The 25,806-nt window shown below is 39.6% G+C and overlaps 2 protein-coding genes across 3 annotated transcripts; one reads left to right on the top strand and one right to left on the bottom strand.

The window, feature by feature from the left end:
- The first annotated feature begins 102 nt into the window (after nucleotides 1–102).
- slc39a7 (solute carrier family 39 member 7) lies at nucleotides 103–10,364 on the top strand. The gene is made up of 8 exons (XM_085396619.1): nucleotides 103–255; nucleotides 2,426–2,923; nucleotides 5,591–5,759; nucleotides 6,403–6,483; nucleotides 6,620–6,754; nucleotides 6,964–7,077; nucleotides 7,841–8,037; nucleotides 9,205–10,364. Exons 2-8 carry the CDS (start codon nucleotides 2,435–2,437, stop codon nucleotides 9,457–9,459), a joined length of 1,440 nt encoding a protein of 479 aa, XP_085252745.1. The 5' UTR covers nucleotides 103–255; nucleotides 2,426–2,434; the 3' UTR covers nucleotides 9,460–10,364.
- Nucleotides 10,365–16,526: 6,162 nt separating this feature from the next.
- LOC146643188 (formyl peptide receptor 2-like) lies at nucleotides 16,527–22,365 on the bottom strand. Of its 2 annotated transcripts, XM_085396799.1 has the most exons (4): nucleotides 22,140–22,365; nucleotides 21,358–21,508; nucleotides 18,975–19,829; nucleotides 16,527–18,018 (listed from the first exon to the last, which is right to left on the bottom strand). In XM_085396799.1, exons 2-3 carry the CDS (start codon nucleotides 21,499–21,501, stop codon nucleotides 19,014–19,016), a joined length of 960 nt encoding a protein of 319 aa, XP_085252925.1. In that variant the 5' UTR covers nucleotides 21,502–21,508; nucleotides 22,140–22,365; the 3' UTR covers nucleotides 16,527–18,018; nucleotides 18,975–19,013. The 2 variants fall into 2 exon arrangements, with proteins under 2 accessions (XP_085252925.1, XP_085252924.1); XM_085396798.1 differs by having other exon boundaries at nucleotides 16,527–19,829.
- Nucleotides 22,366–25,806: the final 3,441 nt, after the last annotated feature.

Raw genomic sequence — 25,806 nt, 5'->3', positions numbered from 1 at the left:
GCTTTAAAAAGGCAATAAAATATAATTGAATCTAAGTAGTGAGTAAAAAGGTGTCTCAAAAGCACCACGAAAGGAGGAGGTAGACTTTGAATGGAACGCGTTCCCGCGAGGTTTCGTTTAGTTTAGTTGAGTAAATGCCACGTCTTATTCTCAGCCACCAGCATCATCAACGTAGGCAGAAATATTGGTAGTTCTGAGCCCAGGACAGATCAAGTTATCAAGTGGCCGACACTCGGTGATATCTGGCACGATCTGGTAAGATTTTAATCTTTATATTTTTCTGTTATGTTGCATTCAGACATGTTGTTTCTGCTGCAGCAACATGCTAGCAAGTTTAGTAACTAGCTAGCTAGCCAGCTAGCAGACTTTCCTAACAGCTAATTGAAACCTGCGGTCAGTGGTCCTCTTTGAGCGGCTTTTGCTGTTTACTTTGAGATTAAAGTTGATGCTCTCCACAGGGATTATCCACGTTCACCCACCAAACAGTGAGCAAATAAACAATCACAAGAGAAGACAAAGCTAGCTCAATCAAAGTCAGATTACCTTCACTTCATTGTATCGTCACAGCTAAAATGATACGGCTGCAAGCACACATCAGCAGATGCTGGTGCACATACATACACATGCAGCGATGTATTACAGTATTATATCAAAGCAAACCAGCTAAAAGCACAAAAAACACAAGCTACAAAGTTTGCTTTTTGATTTGAAGAGCTTCAGTCTGGAGTCACAGCAGTGGACAGTTGCAACGGCTTCATGCAAACTCTGATGTATTAAGGATAATTCGCTGTTATCTTGATCAGTTCACTGATCAATCGCCACATTTGGTGCGGATCCCATTTCTTACTGGAAATGCGTCCTAAGACGCACGGAATGACATACATAGTCATATATTAATAGGTTAGGCTTATTAAGGCTTATTTTTTTGACGTCTCATATCTTGGCGAATAGCTCGAATCCTGCATTTAAAGAAAGTGCTCGTTTCTGCAGTAACTTGTTGCACTGTCTGTACATGCGTAGTTTCTAATTTCCTCTTGAAATACCTTGGATGTCACACAAACTGTTAGGGCCAAAGATTGATTCTGACTCATATTCTGTTCTTCTTGTGATTTTTAAACTCACCATGAACAGAACGTGATCCTAAAATATGGCTAGATGTTTACTGATTAAATAAAGATAACATTGAGGACTATGCTCAATAACTTGTTGCACTGTCTGTACATGCGTAGACAGTGCAACAAAGAGTGACTGGGGATTTGTGCTTCAGCAGGAAACCTACGTCATAACCACAAACCCCTCTGAACCCTATGCTATAACCTACAACATAACCAAACATGCACCTAACTACACATCGGCTCTACGCAGCGCACAACTGTTTTAACTGTCCTGTTGAGTACAGTCAATTCCTTCATCTAATTTTTCGCCTCAGTTTTTGAATTTGTCAGTAAGAGAATAACAGTCATCATCTTACTATAAGGAATAGAATAATCATAGCATCAATATAAAGACTCACAAATGTCAGCAAATTCCTGGGGAGAGACTGGTGAAACAAAAGGGAATGTATAAAGAAGTGAAAAAAGCTTAACACAAATATGTTTGCAAGAAATGATCAAAACAAAGGGTGGGCACCAAGAAGGGAAAGAAGTCCCAACATTGTATCTGGTTCTAACAAACCACCATATATAAAACATCAGGACATGACCACAAAGAAATTAACACATAATGCACCAGGCACAAGCATAAATGCCAGTAAAGTTCAGCAACTTACACAGGTTACGTCGTAGGCTCTACAAAGACGGCCTGAGACTAACTGAGAAGCTTTGAGTGTAGATGTAAACATGCCCTCTGAGTTACAGCCATAACTGTATATAAATGAGGAACATAACCATTATTGCATCACCCATTGGTCTTGGATTCTTCTTGTTAAAGGAGCAGGAAGTTACTATATTTGGAGTAGAAGGTGGTAGTTATCAGCTGATGCTAGCTTGGTTACCAAGCTGCATTTTTAAACTGCTTAATATAGATGAGACTAGTAAAATATTACAATTTCATTGACAATTGTTCAATAAGGCAATAACAACACAAACGGAGTCATGAGGTCCAGTTCAGTGACTCAAAGTGTGGTCCACCCGACCCTGATCAGCTGCATTTCCCTGTCTGTCAGCAGCCTTAATCTTAAGCCTGAAGAAAATTAAACTGCAGTGTTACAAACAGATTGACCCTCTGTTGTTAAGGATGTGGAAACTGTCCACAGAAGGGAATTTCATAGTGAATTTTGCATCAAACCTTTAAAGATTTCCTTAATGTCATTTGGTTGGACAGTTTAAACTTAGAGTCTGTTTCTTCACCCTCACTTTGGCTTCAGTTTTGATGCTGCTGGGTTTTTATTTATTAGATGTCTTCTTCTCCTTTCTCTACATCCCAGGGTTTTAATATGGGCTGTTTACGTCTGCTGGCATTGACATTGGCAACATCTGCAGTACTGTTGTTAGCATCCCATTTAGCCACTGCTCACAGCCATTCCCATGGTGACCATGGACATACCCACGGCCACCATCACCACCACCATGGCCACTCACACGGCGAGGACGACCACCATGGGCACTCCCATGGCTCTCAGGTGAAGATGTTCCATGGAGCAAGCAAGTGGAGCGCTGAGGCCAACCTGCAGGAAGAGGAGCACGATCACGGACACGGGCACGATCACGGACACGGGCACGATCACGGACACGGGCACGATCACGGACACGGCCATGGCCACTCTCATGATCACGGCCACGATCATGGACATGATCATGCTCATCATGAGAATGTTGTTCGAGTACACAAGGAGGGAGGTGGACACGAGCACTCACACGGAGGGGAGAGGACGAAGAGGGAGGCAGGCAAAGAGAAGAGGAACATGGTGGAGCTCTGGACACAGGTGAGTGACTGCTTGTTTAGGTTCAGCAGTTGGGTTTGAAGACAAATTAATCATAGTGGCATAAACCTGTTTTTCCTGCTGATGATTTCAGTATGTTGATACAATGTTCACTTCTCAGTAAAACTCTATAAAGCATGAAGACAAGAAACGTCTGTCTCATAAGCAGTGTTGGGACTAACGCGTTATTAAGTAACGCGTTACAGTAACTACGTTATTATTGTGGTAACGAGCACGGTAACTAGTTATTATGCCAAAATCAGGAACGCGTCAGTCGTTACTGGGATTTAGATAGGGTCGTTACTCGTTACTTCGTGTGGTGGCATCGCGGAGCTTCCACAGATTCAGTAACATTAGCAAGTGGTGGAGGCCAGCAGGTGGAGGAGAGAAAAGGGACGCAGAAGGAAGAGAGACCCGAGGTGGCCGCCGGTCCGAGTGTGAACTGAACTTCAGGTAAGAAGTTATGACCTGCAGTCTATCTGGGTCAGATATAAACCAAGTTTAGGTGGAGTTTATTTTCGTTATTCTGACTTTTTTCCTACTGCCTACTAGCTAGCATGACTGAGTTTCTATACAGCTGGGTGGGTGCTATGAAGTTAATGATGTTGAACTTTATTTTGTTCATAAGGTTAATTATTAGAGTTGCCAACCGTCCTGTAAAAAACAGAATCGTCTGGTATTCAGAGAAAATATCATGCGTTTTGTATTGAGGTAAAAAGGAACAGTTTGTCCCGTAATTCAGCTAGAATGGAAAAAGACACAAAGCTGGAGTTATTCTGTCATGACGCTGCAGCTGCCTCTTCTCCTCTCATTCTCCCCCCTCCCTCTCCTGTTTCTACTTCAATCATGAAACTGATCAATGATCAGCTGATCGTCTTTGCTGTCTTGTTTGTTTATCGCCCACTTTGCGCCAGAAAGAGGAAACCAGGAAATGTCGCAATAAAAACAACAGCAGCACGTTTAAGCTTGATCAGCTGTTGTTAGAATTTATTCAGTATTAATTTCTACTATCAGCTGATGTTTGCTGGAGCCACAGCTGTAAAAGCTGCTGGTCATTATCAGTTTGGTTATCTGGTGAGAGGGAAACATGAAGATGAAACCAGGAGATGTCCTTACTGAATCATCAGAGCTGAACAGTGATGGAGAAACAGGTTTACCTTTTAGGTGACATGAATGAGTTGAAGGGAAGTTATGAACTGTTTCTGAGAGACAAATAACACCAGGATCCTTTTTTAGGTAGCTGACAGCTGGTAACTGTGCAGGGGTGGATCTAGCAAAGTGTTGCCAGGGGGCCAGGTAGGGCATTAACAGGGAAAGGGGGGCACAAAGAAATACTTTTCTTTCTTATTCTCATTTAAAATGTCTAGCTTTTATTAAATAATCATCTGAATCTTACAACAAACGATTGATAGATTGATACATATATACCATCAGAACAGTGTACATCACTGTCACAACAGCGTTTGTTTTCATTCAAAGGCTTCATGATATTTGCTATAATGGTGGGCCAGTCTCTAGTCAAAATGCCCGGGCCAATTTTCTGTCCCAGTCCAGCCCTGTATGCAGCTCATCTGCAGTCTGGTGTTACCTACATCTTCCTATTCAGAAGGCAGAATTTCCCAGTTCTGAGTACAATCGAAAGCACCACGACTGCAGTTTTTGTGTTGGATGTAAAAAGCGCACATGACGCTGTGACGTAGGCTAGAATCATGGCGGCGGTCAATGACGGTCCAGGCGTGGGATTTCTCTCGTGGAAATATGCACATTATCTTTTCCTTTCTATTGGTAGGTGGCACAGCGCACTTGTGGCAAGTAAGCAAGCTAGAAGACTGGCAAAGTTATGGAAGCAACACATTAACAAGAGAATTCTGAGTAAAACCAAAGTTACTTTCCCTAGTAACTAGTTACTTTGAAAGTAACGAGTAACTTGAAGTAACTGAGTTACTTTTGATAGAAGTAACTAGTAGTGTAACTAAGTTACTAATTTAAAGTAACTTACCCAACACTGCTCATAAGCCTCCAAGCAGCAAAGGCTTCATAAATGAAATTGCTTTTTAAAGCCTTAGTTTGTAGTGAGAGGTCTGTTATTGCAAGCTGTTGATCATGGTTTACATTCTTTTGAAGTTATAGTTGTGCAGCAAAGCAGCAGGATTCTTGAGACAAAATCAGACTCGTTGTGATCTCATAACGAATTGAATTGTGGAGTTTTGCACAACTGGGTGATATCTGTATGCAATTTATTGTGTGCCTTTATCTGTATCTTCTCTAAAGAGTTTCCCTGGCTCTCGTTTGTTTCTTATTTTGAGGAACTTGAATGTGCTGTCTGTTCCCTGAATGACTCACAGCCTTGCAGTGGTGCATTGTTACTACTGAAGAACAAAGTTGGAGTTATAGTCGGCATCCAAATGGCTCCTTGGTGCTGTATCTGTGTGAGCCAGAAGCTCTTTAGTTTTGTTTTCCAGTCATCAGCTCTGTGCTGACCGATCCGAAAACCTCAGAATATTATATTTTATCCTTATATTTTATATTATATTTGTATCCTTTCCTTTTTTTTCCTCTCCTAGTTTATATATTTTCCTTCATGTTTCTTCTTTAGTGAGTTAAGGATTATCTTTCACATGAATACAAAGCATTTGAAATTTAAACTCCCTCCTTCATCTTTGTCTGCAGGCTGTCGGAGCCACCCTGCTCATTAGTGCAGCTCCCTTCCTCATCCTGTTTCTGATCCCAGTTCAGTCCAACAGCGACCAGCACCAGAATCTGCTCAAAGTGCTGCTGAGCTTCGCATCTGGTGGATTGCTGGGTGACGCCTTCCTCCACCTCATACCACATGCTCTGGGTGAGTACGAGTTCCATTCTCATTTCCTTTTTCTTTTCTTTTTTTTTTTTACTGTAAGTTTATGTAAGTGAAGATTTTAAGTATTTATAAAGTGTTTCAAATATGCTCACGTTAATTACAAAGATCGTATGACAGAGACAATAGTTTTTAATTGATTACAGTGATATTCAGTCCAGTGATTTTGCACGTCGGGCACTGAAAAAGTAAACACATATATACAGCGAGAGATGTTGCAACAGTTAGAAAATATGACACTTTGTGGAAAAAAGTAAGGTTGTAGTCGGGCAAAGTCTTTGCGTCTGGTTTTGACTTCTTCTCTTCCTGTATCAGCACTTACGTGGTGTTATTGTCCAAGTGGCGACACCTGTCGTTCAGGAGAATACTGCAACGGCTAAATAGAAGTGACTGCGTGATGATGTTGCGGCGGCGTGCTACGCGACCCATGCGGAGGGTATACTGGTGCCTTTACAGCTTTGGCACTCCTGTCAAAGCCATAATTGCCTGTGATGGTAAAATGAGCAGCTCGGTGTCTCTGTTGGTTTTAACTTTTAGATTTGTTAAACAGCTGAGAGAGAAAAACAGAGCAGCACGATCCTCACTTTGTCTTTCTGACGTCTCCTCGTGTCATATTTGTTTTGCACAGAGCCCCACTCACATCACGAAGATGGGGATCATGGACACTCGCATGCAACTGAAGAGTCGCATGACCACGGCCACTCTCACGGTATGCATTAATGGGATTTCCTTTTTTTAATGTTGCCTGTGTGTTGTCTGGTTATTTGCCGGTGATTTTAAAAGAAAAAGTTTCTAAAGCCAAGCAGAGCTCATGAAGCAGTGCTCCCTATTCCCTACCTGTATAGGAGCGGCCCACGGTCATATGATGTCTGTGGGTCTTTGGGTTCTCGGTGGGATCATCGCTTTCCTAGTGGTGGAAAAATTTGTGCGTCTGCTGAAGGGAGGACATGGCCACGGACACTCCCATGGACACTCTCACGGTACGCTGGAGAAAACTCTTCTTTTGATCAAGCTCCTTTAAATTGCCCTGAAAGATCAGTTGTGTACAAAACCAGATTCCTGCATATAGTAAATGTTATTTTGTTGCTGTTTTCAGTTCAGAAGTTTTTTGTAAAACTGCATGTTCACTAGATTTCCCAGCTATATTCTCTGTAGGTGTTTTGAACTTTGTTCTGTGTGGCTTTTTCAGTTGCTACCAAAGAGAAGGACAGTGATGGAGAGGAGGAAAAAGAAAAGAAGAAGAAGGAGAAGAAAGAAAGCAAAGATCAGAAACCATCAAAGAAAGAGGAGAAAAAGAGTACAGGTGAAGCACTGAAGTGTAGTTTCTGTGCTGAAGCAACTGATTTCAAACAGAATTTGAACCTGCGCACACCCACACTTCTTTGAGCTTCTTAAAAATGCTGCTGCAGGACGTTCACTGATAGAGCTTGGTCACTGTGTGCGTCAGCCTGTGTGTGGCTTATTTTTACGAGTCATAACTACACAATAGTGGTAGTAAAAATGACATTTTCTACTGTTTATTCCCATTGCTGCCATCTTGGATTGTAAAGTTGGGTTGTGGTATGGCTGCTCTGACTTTTTAAGGGGGAAAATCCCCTTTGGCGAACTCTGAATTTCCAAATTCCCACTTCAGATGGAACTGGGATAGAATTAACGTGGCGCAGAGGTTGGATTCTTGATTGTCTGGAATCTGCAAAAATGTGCAGTTGAGGATAAAACAGAACATGTTCACATGTGAGATGGTGAACAGACTGGTACCAGGCAGTCTCCCATTCAAGTACCAACCAGGCCCGACCCTGCTTAGCTTCAGAGATCAGCTGTGTGTAACACAAAACAGAACCAAGCTGCAAACATGTTTTCTTGGTCTTTCAAAATCTGTTTGGAATCAAGTTTTTAATGTGCGTGTCAGAGGAAAGAATGTTCACATTTTTCTTGGGTTGTTCTTATTTATGTTTTTTTTTTGTGGGAATCTTGAAACATAAAAAGCTCATTGTTTGCATCAATCCATGAGCCACTAAACACTTTACATATTCTTCGGGTCTTTACTGTTCCTTCCACTAATGCAGATATCAAGGTGTCTGGTTACCTAAACCTGGCAGCTGACTTCACACATAATTTCACTGATGGTTTGGCAATTGGAGCTTCATTCCTGGTTGGTCCAGCTGTGGGCACCGTCACCACCATCACCATCCTGCTTCATGAGGTCCCACATGAGATCGGAGACTTTGCCATCCTCGTCCAGTCTGGCTGCACCAAGAGGAAGGTAACCACCAAATATGAAAAAGCTGCAAAAAGTCTCAAAGTCGTTGACACAGTGTACACACACACTTGTCAGTATACTTAACAAAGTATAAACAAGCAGCAAACAACAACTACATACAAGGAGGAATTAATAAGAACTATTCAAACAAAGACAGCCTGTCTACATGCAGTTTTCTAATTAAACTGTAAAGCGTGTTCACCAGGAAATGGTTATCCACCCACATACTGACACATCTTGTCTCGTGGTCAGTTTAGTCTCTAAATGACAACCCAAACAGCATCCACAGTCATTAAATATGTAAAGCCACTGCTCCACCTTCCCCATAAAACACAGTGGAAAACCTGATGTGGTCTGACTGGCAACTGTGCTTTTGAACCATGAAACTCTTGAATTTTGGTATAGAGGCCAAAAAGTCCTTGGATTTCTGTGTACAGTTCTCAGCGCACTTTTAACTGAGTGAAACTGTAAAACTCCATAGTGCTGAAAATGGAGAGAATAGACGAATCCTTCAATTGTCACACAAGGGTAAATTTGGTTGTATCAGCAGTAAAAAAAACAAACCACATACACAAACAGAACAAGACACGGAACAGAAACACACAATTTTGACATATTTACATCATGGACAGTAGTTACCAAAGCAGAGTACTGTACAGGTATTAAAATTAGAGTACAGATAAGGACAAAAAGTAGTAAACAAACCAAACAAATATTTTTGGTACAAATTCACCCTGACTGTGTGATGCTGCTGTGCTCTTTGCTGATATGTACAGGGAAGCTGCTTTGGTCCACACATGCAAAACAAGCTTCCTCTTGCACCTTTCTTTCACAATAAAAGCCTTTGATATATGCACAGTATGACAGCTGTACTCTTGGAATATATGCAACATATTTAAAGCTAATTGTAAGATTTGAATAAACTCCTATCTCTGGTTTTAGCTTTAAAATAGAAAAATTATTTTTTCAATAGTAATTAAATATATATATATATATATTTTTTTTTTATTTTTAGTGCAGATTACCTAGTATGTGGTGCAAAAATAGACATTTATATACTGGATTAAAATGGGGACCAAAATATTCTGGTTCTCTTTAAAAGATTTTTAAAAATATATATAAAACTATAGAAAATTAATGAAGCATTGTCTTCTCCCTCCTTGCCTGCAGGCCATGTGTCTACAGCTGCTGACCGCTCTGGGAGCTCTGGCTGGGACAGCTTGCTCGCTGTTGGCTGAAGGTGTGGGTGCCGCTGCTACCGCCTGGATCCTGCCCTTCACGGCTGGTGGGTTCGTTTACATCGCCACAGTGACGGTGCTCCCAGAGCTGCTGGCGGGTCGCTCCAGTTTCGGCCAGTCTCTAATGGAAATTCTTGCCCTGCTGTTCGGAGTTGGCATGATGGTGCTGATTGCGGAGTACGAGTGAGGCGCTGCAGAGCGCACAGACTTCTTACAGCACAGGGGATGGAGAGACAGAGAGAAGAGGTCAAACGGTTAAAAAAGCCTTTTCACGTAGAGATCATGTGGATTATTTTTGTCAAAGCTGTGTTTCCTTGTTTGTTTCTTTTTTTTTTTTTTTTTAAATTGAGTTGTATTTTGGCACAAACGCCACTACTTGATGGAAAGTGGAAATGTTTTTGTTGTGTAGTGTCTGTTTTTCTTAGCAGTTCATGCGCACATCCCTGATTTGTTTAACTACTTTGTGGTTTTTGAGAGGAGTAGTGTTAACTTCTTGATTGTTAACACTGCTCCACTAAAGAAACTGACAGCTGGAAGAAATAACATGAGTGGAAGGATTTTTGGGAAAGGGAAGAACGTGGATGTGGACTCTTTCTGTACAACGGCTCAGTATCAACTTAACATCTTCACTACATCGACCATCCGGCCGCCATCTAACTACATGCTGAGCTGACAAGTAACTTCCCTCTAAGTCAGAAACATTTTCCATCTGAATCCATATCAGTTTAAGATGTAACAGGTCTTCTGTTCATTTCAAGCTTTGGTGAGTGAAAGAGTGGAGACAGTGCTGGTGTGGCTCCCACTGAAGTGACTCAGTGCTCTGTTCTACTTGATTAATATCTGTTTAGTTTGAATGTACCCAATCTCAATATTTTTACATTCCACACAATAAAAGTGAATGTGGCTTTTACGCATGTGCTACAAATGGCAACATAATTACTCTGAAATTATTAAACTCTCACCTGGTTGTTTGTTAAAGTAGAAGCAGTTTTCACATTCCTAACCAAACTATTTTTTTCAGCTGATGACAAAGAATAAATAAAACACTTGCAGCTGTTCTGAAATCCTCAATAAAGGGTAATTATTTTCAAAGTGTTGATGATTTTTCTGTATGTTCTGTAATTGACCGTAACAAGATTATAATGAAATGGTTTTAAGTTGTTAGAAGTGATGTTACCAAACACAGAAATGTTTTTTGTGACTCTCCAAAAGTTGATTCTGTTCATCTGGACGTAGCGTTTTCAGTGGGAGAAAACGTTCAGATGAACACAACCAACTTGTGGAGATGTACTTACCTGGATGATTGAGCATGTGTCAAGATGTTTTTTGTGGCTATTTTCAGAAAAGACCACAAGAGGGAGTAAGAGATGTCTCGCGCAGCATTTGTTGTGCTTGACAGATCTCACGTCCTCAAATCATGTTAAAAGCACCTTAAAGGACATTTGCTGGACTTGTGAAGCAACACACTTGTGTGTTTGTGGGTTTATTTTTTTTATTTCACAAGAGTTAAAGATAGTGGCAGAACAATCTGACCTAGATGACTGAGAACCTCCAAGGTTTCACAATGGTTTCAACCAAAACCTCTGCTGAGAATGACCCACGCCTTTTTCCACACCTTGGTGTATGTGGTGAGGTGCACGGCCAATAGGCCATTTGGCTTTATAAGAAAATGATCCTGGATGAGGGTTCAGTCACTTTCTTTCCAAGCTCCTTAGACCATAATCTCCAGATTTAACCATGTTTAGGCAAAATGGCTAATCACAATTATTTATTTAGTTATTTTAGAATTCACTATAGACTCAGAAGGCAAGTTGTTTGGCAAAATAAACATTTTTTATATGGCTGCTCTGCGATTTGCCACTAGATTTGATCAACTCTGTTGTTTAGCCAAACCATACCAATCAAACAGGTCACTCCCACCTGACCTACTTAGCTGATCTAATCTGGTCTTTCCTGCTCCACGACCTTCAAACAACGTTTCGTAAAATGCAGTTTTAAAACGAGGAAAAGCTAGAAACAAAAACAAACTGAGCCTGTTGATGCACGCAAACCTGTGAAATCTGTGAAAAAATTATTGATCTTTATACAACTGGTAGCTTTAAACAACAATAAGGTCACAATGTGACATGACATTTAGCTCTGTGCTGATTAATTCAGTCATCCTACTCTACACAGGCTGTCTTTTGGTGTGAGGGCTCTGCTACAAAGCAAGGTGTTGATCTTAAAGTCAAGAATTTTCTGTGTGACAAAAATTATTTTATTTCTACCTGGATAAATCACGATGGTAACTTATGCTGAGCACATAACTTGGTCAGAATACCGTTATGTTCTGAGTTTTGGCTCATCTAGAAGTTTTTTTAAATTTACGGCATATAATAAGTGTTTTATTTGTGCACCTTGTTAAGATGCAAGTTACTAACATAAAGAATGAAGCCCAGCTGCAATTTTACAGCAATGCAAACTGCCTGCATTGCTAGAATTTGTATGTATTAATTTGGTGATGCAGAAAATGTCTATTTTTTTTATATATATTATGTAATCTGGTGCCAAGTCTCTTTTACAATGTTGGTATTGCAAGCTAGTAGAACACTGAAGACACAGAGAATACCTGTTCAATCAGTAAAATTAAAATCACTTTACTCTGAAGTGATTTCGAGCCTAATAAAGTGATTCCTTTGTTAGTCTGTAGGACAGCAATTTAATGTATAAATAATTCCAGTTTCAGAATTCTAATCTGTTGGCATCACACTGTAAATAAACAGAGACGCAGAGTGTGTTGAATTTTATGTTCTTATAGATTTTTATGTGTAAGATGTTTATGACCATTTTATCATTGAGTAACATCTCAGATTGGTGTGGGAGGCACTCACAGGGATCCGTTTGTGCATGTGCCTTGGTGTCACGTGACATGTGAGCCCGAAGCAGATAGCCGGGCTAAACAGTCGAAACTGATAACCACTATCGAAATCCATTATCTCCAATTGCAGTTTTACATTAGGAATACATTCACTGACTCCCTCAGGTGTCGGTGCGTTGGTGGTTCTTTGTGTCTGGGGATGGGCGTCCAGGTACACACCGGCTCACTCCTTGGCGGCCGCTTATCGGGGCCTGGAGCCTGGGGCTCGCTCGGGCCACTTTGGGGGTGGGTGCCCTCGGCCTCTCGGACTTGGGCTCGATCACTCTGGCATAGCTGGCTCCCGGGCGCGTCACTGCAACCCCTGGCTTCTGCTCCGCGGCTGCTGAGTGAGCCCTCATCTGGGACTCTCCTCAGCTCTTTCTGGGACAGTGGTGCGGCTGCCCCTCTGTGGGTCTTCCTTGGTCTCTTATGTTCTGAGGGCCTCTGGATGTCTGGAGTTTTGATCTCCTCCATACCTGCTTCATGCCCTGGAGGACGGGGCAGTGGCCCCCCCACACCCTCTAGCAAATCATTACATGAAGGAACCTTTTAAAAACCAGCGCGTCCATGCTCACAGGTGTACACACGGGTGCTCACACACACAAACTACACCCTTTTTGGCTCCTACCTCAAAGCACACTGTGCGAATCGTACGTGCTGCACAATAATGTTTAACATTTAGTATTTACTCTTATAGTCCCATAGATCATCGTGATGTTGTTTATTATGTTGCTCTCGTTTTCTTCTGCTTGTTTCCTTTTTTCATTCTCAACAGGTGAAATTAAAAAAGGAAAAAACAAAACACAATAAGATGTAATATTTAGTATCTACTGTTAGCTAGTTTATTGTGATGGTGTTGTTTTTATTATGTTGCTCTTTGTTGTTTGTTTTCTCTTCTGTTTTTTTTTTTATCTCCATACAGGTGATCCAGGTGTTTTGTTTGTTTTTCCTTTTTTTTCTTCCCCCCTTTCTCACTGTCTCTTCTCCCCTCCTCTGTTTTTCTTTCTCTCCCTCTCTTTCTTTCATTCTTTCTCCCTGTCCTATCCCACAGTCATGTCTGTCCTGTCTTTAAAAAACGAAAATACAATAAATACATAATTATAATAAAGGTCAATCAAATGGACCAATATGGCAAGGCCATGATGATCCACTTGGTAAAGTAAATCCACTTGTCATCTTTCTTGGCTTTCAGACAACAATTCTGATGGCTAAAGATCCAAACAGGACAGGCAAAAAAAAAAAAAAAAAGGAATACATTCACTGACTGATTTATCAAAGGAGTGGCATAAATGTGTTTCTCTTGAAAATATCTAACCTACATTCTGCAGATGTTATTTACACTAATCATCATGCAAGCAAAAGACTGGCATACCATTAATGTACCCATAAAACTTTATTTCCTTTCATTTACTGTTGTAATTGGATGTTGACCTTAATCAGTTGTTACTCCGTCGCCTACCGGTTGTACAAAAAAAACCAACCAAACAAAAAAAAAAACCACGCTATACAGCTGTGCAGCTCACCTGCTACTCTTTTTTTTTTTTTGCCAAGAAAGATCCCAAGTGCCTTTACTTTACCAATTGGATCATCATCATCATGCTTAACGGGTTCAGGAGCTCTCAATGCAGGGCATGGGACAGGAATCAAATTGTGACACCTCATTCTTGCTGTAGTCTACAAAGAATTGTATAGACCCATCTTTCTTCACTACGAGAACTATGGGGCTACACCACACACTAGCTATGTCCCAATTCCTAGGCCACATCCTTCAAAGGCCGCATTTGGAGGCCAATAATGTCACAGCCAGGCCATGAAGGCTGTCCCAATTCAAAGGCTGCTCCAAATGGGGCCGACAAATACGTCCTTTATTTCCCTCGATTTGAAGGATGGGTGTATCCTTTGTGCCCCATCCTATCCCAAAATTCATTGCGCGGCCCAGCCAATTCCAGTTTCCAACAACGGTGGTAGCTACTTAGTTTTAATATTACTCTTTCTGAGTCACAAAATAAACTTTTAAGATATTTTCAGGCAAGAATGTAGCTGTGTAAACTTCAAATATTTGCTCAATCTATCAAGACATCACATTTTTGCAAAAGTGCTCCAACGTTTTCGGAAACATCTGTTAACCACCACTTCGATAGTTAGCCTTAAACCACCACTTCGGGGGTTTAAGGCTCACTAGAGCCAGTGAGAACAGCAAACTCCCGGCACATCGTTTTGAAACTCCCCGCAATCCTTTGCTATTCAGGTTAAACATGATATATAAGTCACTTAGATAGCTTAAAAATGTTATTGTTAGTCTTTTTTCAGGGTTTTATTTGTTCCTGAGTAAATCGGTTTGGCATGGATTAAAGTTTACACAGCTGAATAAATGTCAAGCTGATTAAACAGAAGTGTGAGATGGTAGAGAATTTACTCCAATGTCCTCTTATATTTTAGTGAGCAAGGAGTAGACGGCTGAGTTTATTAAACTCTACTGAGACAGCTGGTGATGCAAATCTGAAGGCTAGATCGTCCCATTTCACAACCTCGCACTTCCGGCCTTCGGAGGACCCGGCCCCCATAGACCGCGAAAGCCTGGTCCTTCAAAGGATGCGGCCTAGGAATTGGGACATAGCTAATGTGTGACTCTTCTATTACTCCCAGCTTTACAATTTCAGCCAATTTTCTTTGAACAATTTGCCTTTTATGTTTAGGGAACATGGGCGTGTCTCACAATCTCAATGAGATTGAAGCTGAGCCACAAACCACACCCTGGCAAAGTTTTTTTGCTTGTTTTTAAAATCAGACAAATATACTGCAATTAAATAATTTTTGCCTTGCTGTTTTCAGCAGGCTGGATTGAAAAGCTCCAGAGTTTGTCGAGTGACCTGACATTTCAAGAGGACTCACTCGACCAGGTGTGCATGTGTTATTGATTAATTCATTTGCCTTGCTTAAATGACCTCTGTCTAGAATTTATCATTACTCCCATACTCCCCAAAATGATGATGGTCTTATGTATAGTATGATATTTATGTGTTTGGGTAATAATTACTGTTCATTAACATGCAGAAATGCTTACCTTGCCCCCCAAAAATGTCTTTAATTCATGGCACTTTACAAGCTATAGATATGTTCCATTAATGAACATATTATTTTCCTCTAAAGCTTTTGTTGCTATTTATTTAGCTTTAAACACCTTAAAAATATTTCTAACTTTTCCAGGAGGAAAATAAATTCTGGGAAGAACTTCAAAAGAAGTATCTTGAACCTCTGCCTGATGACAAAGAAAAACAGAAAAAGATGGCCAATGAGCTGCGAGAGCTGAGAAACAAAGTAAGTGTTGGAAGATGTGTTATCAAGAATGGGCACCATTTATGTCTTGTGATTCCAGGTTGAAAGCGCTGTTACTTGGAGATGATATCCAAATTGATCCAATTGCCTTCATGTTTATTTTGGGATTTGCAGTTTCAGTTGTGATCCAGTTCCTTGCGATGCTATACCACAGGTGACCTCTTACATCAAATCGCAGTGTTTTGATACTCACCAAGAGAATCTAACATTCTTATTTTGTGTTCATTGTGTTCAGGATTCACACTCTCATACATTATGTAGCCATTGTGGACACAGAATCCAAAGCGATAAAGAAACTTGAAAAACAGAAGTCTTACCTGCAAGGCAAAAGGGTATTTGCAACTATATTACATAGACAGATTATTTGTATTCTTTTAACTGTACAGAAATAATTTTTTGTGCTAATGTTTGTTCAATTGCCTTCCAGCATAGCTCCAGCTCTAATGCAGACTCAAGCTACAGCTCCATGGAGGACTTTGAGATTGAGGACAGCGATGTTGAGTCAGAGGTCACCAGAAAGCAGATGTAGTATAAAAATCCGGTGTGCCTTATGGTTAGCATCTCACCCTGCCTTTCGGGTGCTACCGCAGGTGCCTTTGACGTTGCAAAACGTTTAGCTGACATTGTTGTGTTTGTTGGGGAGAAAACAAACATACAGTACAGCACTTCAGATTGACACTGCTAGCGATCAAAGATTTATGGAAGTTTGACATGCTGAATGCATTCTGTACTGTACATGAGATTGATTGACAGTGGTCTACAGACGATCAGGACGCAGAACACAATGCGCTGTAAAAAAAGAAAGAAAGAAAAATTGCACACAAAAAAATCCATGAAACAGCGAGGCCGTGAAAAGAGAACTGCATTATAGCGAGGGACCACTGTATATCATGTTTAGGTGGATACTAGCGAGCTAACTCTTGACTACGACAGTGGTAATACTCCAACAATCCATCAAGCAGTGCGGCTTCGCAGTTTACCAGAGTCGTATTAAAACGTTTTTTGACAGAGTTTTGATTTTCGAGCACCGTGTACAACACAAAATCGGTTCGAGGTCAGTAAGCACAACCAGACTTCAATCATAAGGCACACTGTCAATTTGAGAAAATTAAAGGATTTTAGGTGCGCCTTATAGTCCGAAAAATATGGTACCAACTTGGATCGACTGAGCTCCGTTCGCCACAGTTTCCAGGGTTTTTCCAAGTTATTAAAATCACAATGGATTATTACAATCAGAACAGATTATTACATTTAGAAAGTCATTTCCTTTTTACTATAATGGCAAATATATGTTGCAGTGTTGATCAATGTTTAACAAAATATTTAAATATCTAGAATTTTCATAAATTGTCTTTATTTTGTGTGCATAAAAAATGTATGTATTGGGAACTATACAACAGTTGATGAAAAACTTAGAAAAAAAGATACATCATGTTGAATGTTAACATGTTATAAAACTTTACTTTGACCTTACTCGACAAAGTTTTGTGAAACCTGTGGAACACCTGGACAGAGATAGGAAGGGATGTACCTCCTTATATGTCCTCCACTGGAGATAAATCTCTGCAAAAAGATTAGCAGTATCATCTTGTCAGATGTATACATAGACTCCCTTTTGTAAGACAATGATAGTTGAGATATTTGTTTAAAAGTCCTGTGAGGTTAAATATAATACAATACATTACAATTTATATAGCACAAAAAAACAGAGGTATGCCAAAGTGCTTCACAGAACCAATTAAGATCAATAACAGATACAAATATAAATACACTGACAGGTGGGAGACATAACTAACACCAGGCATTGTAGGCACAAGCCAAAAGGCTGAAGGTTAAATCAGACTTACAAAATGCGGGCTCTAGAAAGCCGGGAAGGCTACACTAAATAAGTTTTTAATTGAAATTTAAAAGATTGAATTGAAATAGACACGCGAATAGCTTCGGGGAGATTATTCCAGAGGGTAGGGTGCAACAGAGGCGAATGTGTGGTCACCTGTGGTCTTAAACCAAGGTCAGGAGCATTTGGCCTGCTGATGTAAGCGCTCTTCCAGTGGTATAAAAGCTGAGGAGATCAGTAAGATAGCTGGGTGCGGTATTATTTATACAGTATACACTCAGGCCAGGCATAAACATATGTAAATAAATGTGCTCTATATTTTTCAAAGCTTCCTGTAACGGTCTGAAAAGTCCATCTGGTATTTTGGTTGAAAAGTTGATTACATAATATGCCATTTTTAATTGAGTGTAACATGGGGTTCTAAAATAAAAAAGGCATTTAAGCTACAGGTAAACACTTTTTTTTTCTTGTTTCTTTTTTTCATTGTAGGTAAGTAGGAGCTTTTATCTTCATAGTAATTTTTTTTTACCACTATAAAATTTTATGAGTTTTATGAAGTTGGGGAAACCTGCTGTCAGCTGAGACTGAAGAAGTTGATGTTGCTAATGATGATGTCATCATTGTCCTTGGTGGACAGAGATGCATTGGAAGACATTACGTTGCTGGAAAAAAGAGAACTGAAAAGAAAATTCAAAATATTAATAACCACGTAACTCCTGATCTGACACTGAGCACAAAATCATAGGATTTCCTCATATGTCATTCTATAGTATCATACTTCCTGACTAACAAACAAACAAACAGATAATTGACTGAAGCCTAACAGAAGAGGTAAATCTGGGAGTGCAAGTCATCTTAATAGATTATTATCTTAGAAATAATTTCAGGCAAGGCCAAATCAGTTTATATAAGCAAAAGTTTTCATGAACTTATTTTGCCAAAACCTATAAGCTAATGCTGGGGTTAGTTAAGTTTAAACAGTGGCAAAGGTCAATGTAATATAACTATGCAAAAAACAAAAAAAACCCACACAATTCAGCAACATTAGGCAAATACCATGAGCAAAGTCTAAAACTCCAGAAATGGTACCAGGTGGTGTTTATGGTGAGATTTATTCCTCAGACCTAAACCTTTGAAGATATTTGACTTCTGCTTTGACAACAACTTACCAAGGGTTAACAACGTAATTATTCCAGTTTATCTATAATTAGGTAACTATAGATAAACAAAAGAAAAAAGCAAAAGCAAGAAACATAATATACAATATGTAAAATATGACATAGTGATTGAGGGTGAATTTTCTGGTGTCAATATGAATTTTCCAGGTATTATAAATAAATAAACAACAAACAAATTATCACTGTTCTTAAGACTTGACTTTAAATATAGTGATGGTGAAACAGATTTAGCGAAAGGTAGGAGTTCACACATCTGTTTTGTTGAGCCTTTGTTGATAAATCTTTTAATTTGACCGATTATCATTACTGTAGTCTTCCCACCTTTTATGTTTCACTCTGAAATACTGGTTTTGATCATATAATGGAAGCAAAAAATGATTTCGGCATTTCAATATTATATTAATGGTTATGTATAAGGACATGTATTTTTCTGGGGAAAGGTAAAATTTACTTACATCCACTCCTCTCCGCCTACTCTGTTTTAACCCAGAGCTTTAATCCAAAGAGGGATCAGTTGGCTGAGCCATCTGGCCATCCATATCATCTCTCAGAGCCCTTTTATAAACTCTCATGAGTTTCTGTCTAAACCCCTCCTTGACTTTTAGCCCCATACAGAAATATAACAATGGGTTCACACAGCTGTTAAAATAAGCAATGCTCTTTGTTATAGAGTACCACTTTTTCACCACTTGGTTTTCATTATACACAATGTCTACTAATAGAAGGCACTGGTAAGGTGCCCAGCACAGGAAGAAGGCAATGACCAAACATACTAATATACGAAGGGGCCGAGATTTCCCTGACAGACGAGTGCGTCGGAGGCCCAGGCCAACCAGGATGTAACAGATGAGAATGACCATAAAGGGAAATATGAAGCTGAATATGAATTGCATGGAGTAGAGAGCAACTTTGGTGTTTTTGTTTTCCTTTGGCTTCTCCACCCACACCATTTTACACTTAGTTTGGTTGTTGTTGTCCATGTAGATTTTGCGGAAGGTGAAGTAGGGAATGCTGAAGAGGAGCGCTATAATCCAGACACAGACTGCCACCACCCTCGCTGCGAAGAGGGTGCGTCGACGCTTCGTGAGGATGGGCTGACGGACACAAAGCACTCGATCCAGACTGATCACAGCCAGCAGGAAGACAGAGCAGAACATGTTGGTGTGTTTGAACAAACCATGAAACTGGCAGAGAAAGAGACCAAAAGGCCACCGTTCTAACTTCATCTGGATGAGGGAGAAGATTCGTGTGAAACAGAAAATCAGATCTGCTATCGCCAGATTCACCAGCCACACATTGTTGACTGCTGGCTGAAGAGAAAGAAGAGACAAAGTAAAATAATATATTATTTACATGACGCAAGTAACCAGACTTTGATATTATTATCCCCCCAGTCATTATCAATTTATCAATAAACAGAGCAGCATGCATTATGCACACATCTAGTGATCATGTGAATAAGTGGATGTAAAATCTGGTGTCAACTAATATTGTTAAATAGCAATTATGTCACTTTGTAAAACTGTGTGTTTTAGCCCAAACTCAGTTCCCAGAGCACATAAACTTAGGTTGCTCTTGCAGATATAAAAGGAACTTCATAGCACAATAAAAACGTACTCTAACTCATGTGTTAGTTTTAGACGTCCATGCAGGGTAATGACATGCAAAACATGTATAAAATCACTTAAATAGAATCTACCTGACAAAGTTAAGTAGCCTAGAAGATGTCAGACAGCATCACATGCCATTATCAAAAGCAGGGGTGTCCAACTCCAGGCCTCAGGGGCAGGTGTGCTGCAGGTTTTAGATGTGTCCTTGATCCAACACAGCTGATTTAATTGGCTAAATTACCTCCTCAACATGTCTTGAAGTTGTCCAGAGGCCTGGTAAGGAACTAATCATTTGATTCATGTGTGTGGACCCAGGATAATATCTAACAGATGCAGGACACTGGCACTTGAGGCCTGGAGTTGGACACCCCTGATCTAAAGGAACTCAAGAACAGATGGGAAGCAAAGTCACTGAATTCTATCAGCCTGGAATTTGCCTGCTAAGCCAAATAAATGCTTGTGCCAGGATCCTGGCAATTTCAAGCACACTTTTTGTCATTATGGGGTTTTTCGTTTAGAATTTTGACATGAAAAATTACTTTAATCTGCTGTGTAATTAGGCTGAAACACGGGGAATTAGGGAACAAGTGAAGGGCTGTAAAAACTTTCCAGATGTATTGTATACTGTACATAAAGAAATGAAGTTTGACTCAAGACTTTTGCACAATACTATTCATAAGTCTTAGTTACTAGCAACCACTTATATTAATGATGTTGTTTTTTCAAGAACATATGGCCTTATTCTGGGTTTTAACTTAGATGTACTGTACTGTACTTAGTCATGATATTCACAGTGAAGACTTACAGGATTCTTATTACTTGCTTTTTCTTTTTTTAACAGAGTTTTAAAACTTTTTGTACAGCATTTTTTAAGCATAAAAAAAGTTTTCAACTCTATTGAGTGTTTGATAAACTTGTCACTGAGTGTGTTTCCACGAGTATAGTGTTTGACATATTCTTGTTTCTGCATTTACATGTAAGTAGTGTTGTCAGCGTTAATCTCGTTAATACAACGTTAACATCATAACCGCTTTAACGCGGCAAATCCCCGTTAGCGAGTTAACGTGGATCGGCCGGGCGCCAACGCATTAGCGCGTTAATGCGTTAGCGCCCGGGCCGATCCACGTTAACTCGCTAACGGGGATTTGCCGCGTTTTGGCGTTTTCACTGAGACACAGAAGATATTACTGACAAACAAAATTAGATATTTAAAACACTCTATATTCACCTTAAGTTTGATTCCAGCCATCCAGATCACCACAGCGTTTCCTGTGATGCCGAGCACAACGGTCACTGTGTAGAGGACAAAGTTGATGTTTCTAATGATGATGTCATCATTGTCCTTAGTGGACAGAGATGCATTGGAAGACATTACGTTGCTGGAAAAAAGAGAATTGAAAAGAAAATTCAAAATATTAATAACCACGTAACTCCTGATCTGACACTGAGCACAAAATCATAGGATTTCCTCATATGTCATTCTATAGTATCATACTTCCTGACTAACAAACAAACAAACAGATAATTGACTGAAGCCTAACAGAAGAGGTAAATCTGGGAGTGCAAGTCATCTTAATAGATTATTATCTTAGAAATAATTTCAGGCAAGGCCAAATCAGTTTATATAAGCAAAAGTTTTCATGAACTTATTTTGCCAAAATCTGTAAGCTAATGCTCCTAATCTCAAGGGATACATTAGCCTGGTGATACTGTTATAATAAGATACTTTTTATTCCTGAACTCTGGAAGAGTAGCTGTGCATGATAACGCAGACCTGTATCTACAGGTCTGAGCCGTGTGGGATACCGGAGCACAACACAAAAAAGAAAAAGAAAAAAAGGAAAGTAAAAATGCCCACACTCCCTGCTGCCAAGGAAAAACGAACGCTGCCACAGGATTACGGTTTACAACAAGCAGGTTTTTATTAAACTCAAAAGGTAGCAAGTGTCAGGGTGGGCATAGCAAAAACAACAAACAAAACACTCTAGAAATGAAACAGAACTGCCTTACCTATAATGAGAATCCCCAAATGTACTAAAAGAAAACGACTTCCTACCCCTACAGGTACCAGATCAACAACAACAAAAAGGTCTATTTAAGCTATTTACAATATATACAACGCAGCCAAGCTCTTCTCAGCCTAGAAACACGTTCACACAGCGCACCGGAAGGCCCAGGGCTAAATGCACAGCTCATTGGAAGCAGGAACTAGGACAGGTCTGGACAGGTCCTCATTCATAGCCAGCCTGACTCAGTCTTCCACCAGCCTCCACCTGGAACTTACATGTTTATCTATTTTTATTTTTACATTTAACTACTGTTGTGCATGGTTGAATTATATTTTAAGGCATCTGAGGAATAGTTAAGTTTAAACAGTGGCAAAGGTCAATGCAATATAACTATGCAAAAAACAAAAAACCCCCACACAATTCAACAACATTAGGCAAATACCATCAGCAAAGTCTAAAACTCCAGAAATGGTACCAGGTGGTGTTTATGGCGAGATTTATTCCTCAGACCTAAACCTTTGAAGATATTTGACTTCTGCTTTGACAACAACTTACCAAGGGTTAACAACGTAAGTATTCCAGTTTATATATCTATAATTAGGTAAACAGTAGTCTAGTCGCTGCTATGGAGATTATATTTGGTTAAAAAAGTGTTAAAAAGGTTACGTCATTGGCCTGATCCATTAAATCTAAAAATCAATTCAGAACTTTAGAAATCCACATGAAGATGCTCCTCCGATTGGTAGCACCGCCCATTATTGTTGTTATTGTTTAACATAAACTATAGGATGTAACCATTAAAACCCGTTACAAGAGATTAAAATTATACTTCTCATGTTAAGCAAATAATGTTCCAACCATGCCCTATCATTAGTCGTGCAAAAAGAATCTATAGTGCAAATGAAAAGAAGACAACAACAACTCCTCAAAGGAAAAAGCTGTTCTGCACAAAGGTGGTTTCTTCAGTTTAGAGAAGCAAAGCTGCTGCAGTGAAAGGGGAAATAAACATGGCATGACAGTGACCATAGAATGTTCTTCAACCACATATAGAAACAAAGGAAGAAAAAAAAGTTTGCATCCATGTCTGTCCACAGACAAAAACAAATATAATTTAAACTGAAGACTTTGAAGGAATTTAGTATCTGTGTCACAAAAGGTCACAACTGCTCTTTCTGTTCTTAAGAAATTTGGGTTTTTGCAGAACATTTTGACGTCACAGTAAAGTTGACATCTGTCTTGAAGTTTATAAAATGTTACCATTCCAATTTCATAAATTGGCTGTGTGCAGGTGGAACACTGGATTTCGACCTAAAATGCAGCTATATTCGCTGAATGGGAAAAAAGGTGGTACAAAACTAAACTGGAAAATTAATAACTAATAATGCGAAAAGACACATCAGGAAACACAGCCAAGAGGGAGGACACGACACAGAACTGAGGGAGACCCGGACATAAATACACTCAAGGAAACGAGGGATGTGGGAGCACACGGGGAACCCAGCTGACACAGATAATGGTAACAAGACAGAGCAGGAGCAAACACAACGTGACGTACACTGACGGGAGACTATCAAAGTAAAACAGGAAGACAGAGACGCAGACACGAGGGGGAGAGAGAACACGGGGAGAGCACAGACCTGACGGGCTGGGGAAACACAAGGAGGGGAAACAAGGCATAAGAACTCACAATAAAATAAACAGACACACAGAGGGAGACAGAGGGCAAAGATGAAAGGGGGAATCTAATAAACTAAACTAAATAGAACAACCTAGGAACCATACAGAATAAAAAAAAAACTGAGAACGCTGGGTCAAGATGATCTAGGACCATAACGATTCCATCATTTTCTCATTTTAATTTCTGTGAAAGAGTATGATAATTCTCATTTCACCTTTGAGGTGACTTAGTTCACTTATTGCCTTCCTGACATCAAACCAATTTGAACCTAAATTGAAGGCACACTAACACAAAAGCACAATCCCTTTGGTGTATCAGTCATCAGTTGTTATTGAACATGACAACTTAATAGAGGCAAAAATCTATAATTTATATATAGCACTACACTCAGGTACTCAGGGGTAAAATGCCTGAAAATCATCTGGTGAAGCATTTTGGGTGCAGTTCTAGCAACATCTAGCTGCACTACAGAAGAGAAGGGAGCCTAATAGGCAGACATTTTCTAATGCAACATTTCCATTAGCAAAACAAAAATCAACAAAGAGACAAAATGTGTCACAAAGCATGCAATTAAAACCTAATTACAGATACACAGGAGGCAGATGGAGAGAACAAAAGGTGAGCCATTTATTCACACTGATGTACAAAACGTCAAAATCAGGCAAAGGCACACAGACGTACACAACCTGAAACACATAAGGGAAGTTACTGCTTTCTTCAGCATTACATTTATTTGTACTAAATTGCATGCCACAAGTATTAGTAAATCACCCATGCATAATACATTCAGCTTTGATCCTTGTCAAAGGGAAACTCTTGCAAACACATATGCCATGATGCCAGAATTAAAGGTACTTCAGGTATCTGTATGCCATAAAAAGAAAAAAACCCCATCAAACTCTTTTCTTCCTGGGCACTAGGGGAACAATCAGGAAATTTCAGTATGTGTTCGAAAAAAGGAAAATGTTGCAGTGGTATAGTGATACAGCTTTTCAGGAGTGGAGATATGAATATTACTTTCATTTTTAATGCACTAAAGGATAAAAATGCAATGGTAAAGTGCAAACAGCATCCAGTACAGAAACAACCACATTATACTGCTAACACAACCTCAGCTCTTTGCAAGGATCTTTACATACAGCATACTAACGCAAAGCTAGCCAAGAACCAAGAGTGATGATAACACAGTGATGAGCAGTCAGGCTGCAGCCTCCGTGTAGGTTCTTGTTTTTAAAGTGTGAAAATTGTGAAAATCACTTTTAAGTGTCTTTAGGCCAGCTGTCATCTTTACTTTGTGTTGTCTGCTTTGTGCTCATATGTAAACACTAAAAGAAAGATCCTATTTGTGTCCTCATTAGTATAAGTATTTGTGTTGGTGTGCGTGACTGTAGCTTCATGTTCATATTGTTAACTTATGAGACACTGATTTTCATGTCATTTTATTGAGTAATGAGAACGTAATGTAATTAATTATTTTCTCTGGTGAGTAATTAAGTAACATACTGGAACATACAAAGTTACTTTTAAGAAGATTAATGCAGTACATTACATTACATTGCCATTTATTACTGAAAACATAATCAAGGTCATTAAAAAGGAGGTAGGAAAAGGAGATAGGAGGGACTTTAGGAAAGCACCCTTCATTGTGAAACTAGCTGGAGCTCATTTGCATTTAAAGGTGCAGACAATAAAAGAATGAATTTGAAACAGAGAAAAAACTATACAGACACATTGGAATTAAACTGTGTGATCCTCTGAGAAAAGACACATTCTGAACCTCCATTAATATGGTAAAAGTAGTTTAAAATGGCCTTATTTAAGTTGGTGTTTAAGTGTTGGACACAGTCACCACAAAGAAATGACTCCGCATTAACTGCGCTCTTCTTTCATTATACAGTCAAATTATATAAAGAAAGAAATTGAACATTTTTGATACTTACTATTTGTATCTCTGCTTAATATTTTCTATACTGGGCATAGTTCACGTACA

The sequence above is a fragment of the Rhamphochromis longiceps genome, linkage group LG22 (assembly GCF_057381845.1).
Source record: "Rhamphochromis longiceps isolate RC_006_pf linkage group LG22, R_longiceps_female_GT1.1, whole genome shotgun sequence".
In the NCBI taxonomy this organism is placed as follows: Eukaryota; Metazoa; Chordata; class Actinopteri; order Cichliformes; family Cichlidae; genus Rhamphochromis; species Rhamphochromis longiceps.
This window is presented reverse-complemented; position numbering and strand designations above follow the sequence as displayed.

Bases quoted from the DNA above. Each gene is read 5' to 3' on its own strand.
- slc39a7 (XM_085396619.1), top strand. From the start codon at position 2,435: ATGGGCTGTTTACGTCTGCTGGCATTGACATTGGCAACATCTGCAGTA. The intron at 2,924-5,590 runs GTGAGTGACTGC...CTTTGTCTGCAG, and splicing joins TGGTGGAGCTCTGGACACAG to GCTGTCGGAGCCACCCTGCT. The intron at 6,755-6,963 runs GTACGCTGGAGA...TGGCTTTTTCAG, and splicing joins CTCCCATGGACACTCTCACG to TTGCTACCAAAGAGAAGGAC.
- LOC146643188 (XM_085396798.1), bottom strand. From the start codon at position 21,501: ATGTCTTCCAATGCATCTCTGTCCACTAAGGACAATGATGACATCATC. The intron at 19,830-21,357 runs GTGAATATAGAG...CTTTCTCTTCAG, and splicing joins TGGCTGGAATCAAACTTAAG to CCAGCAGTCAACAATGTGTG.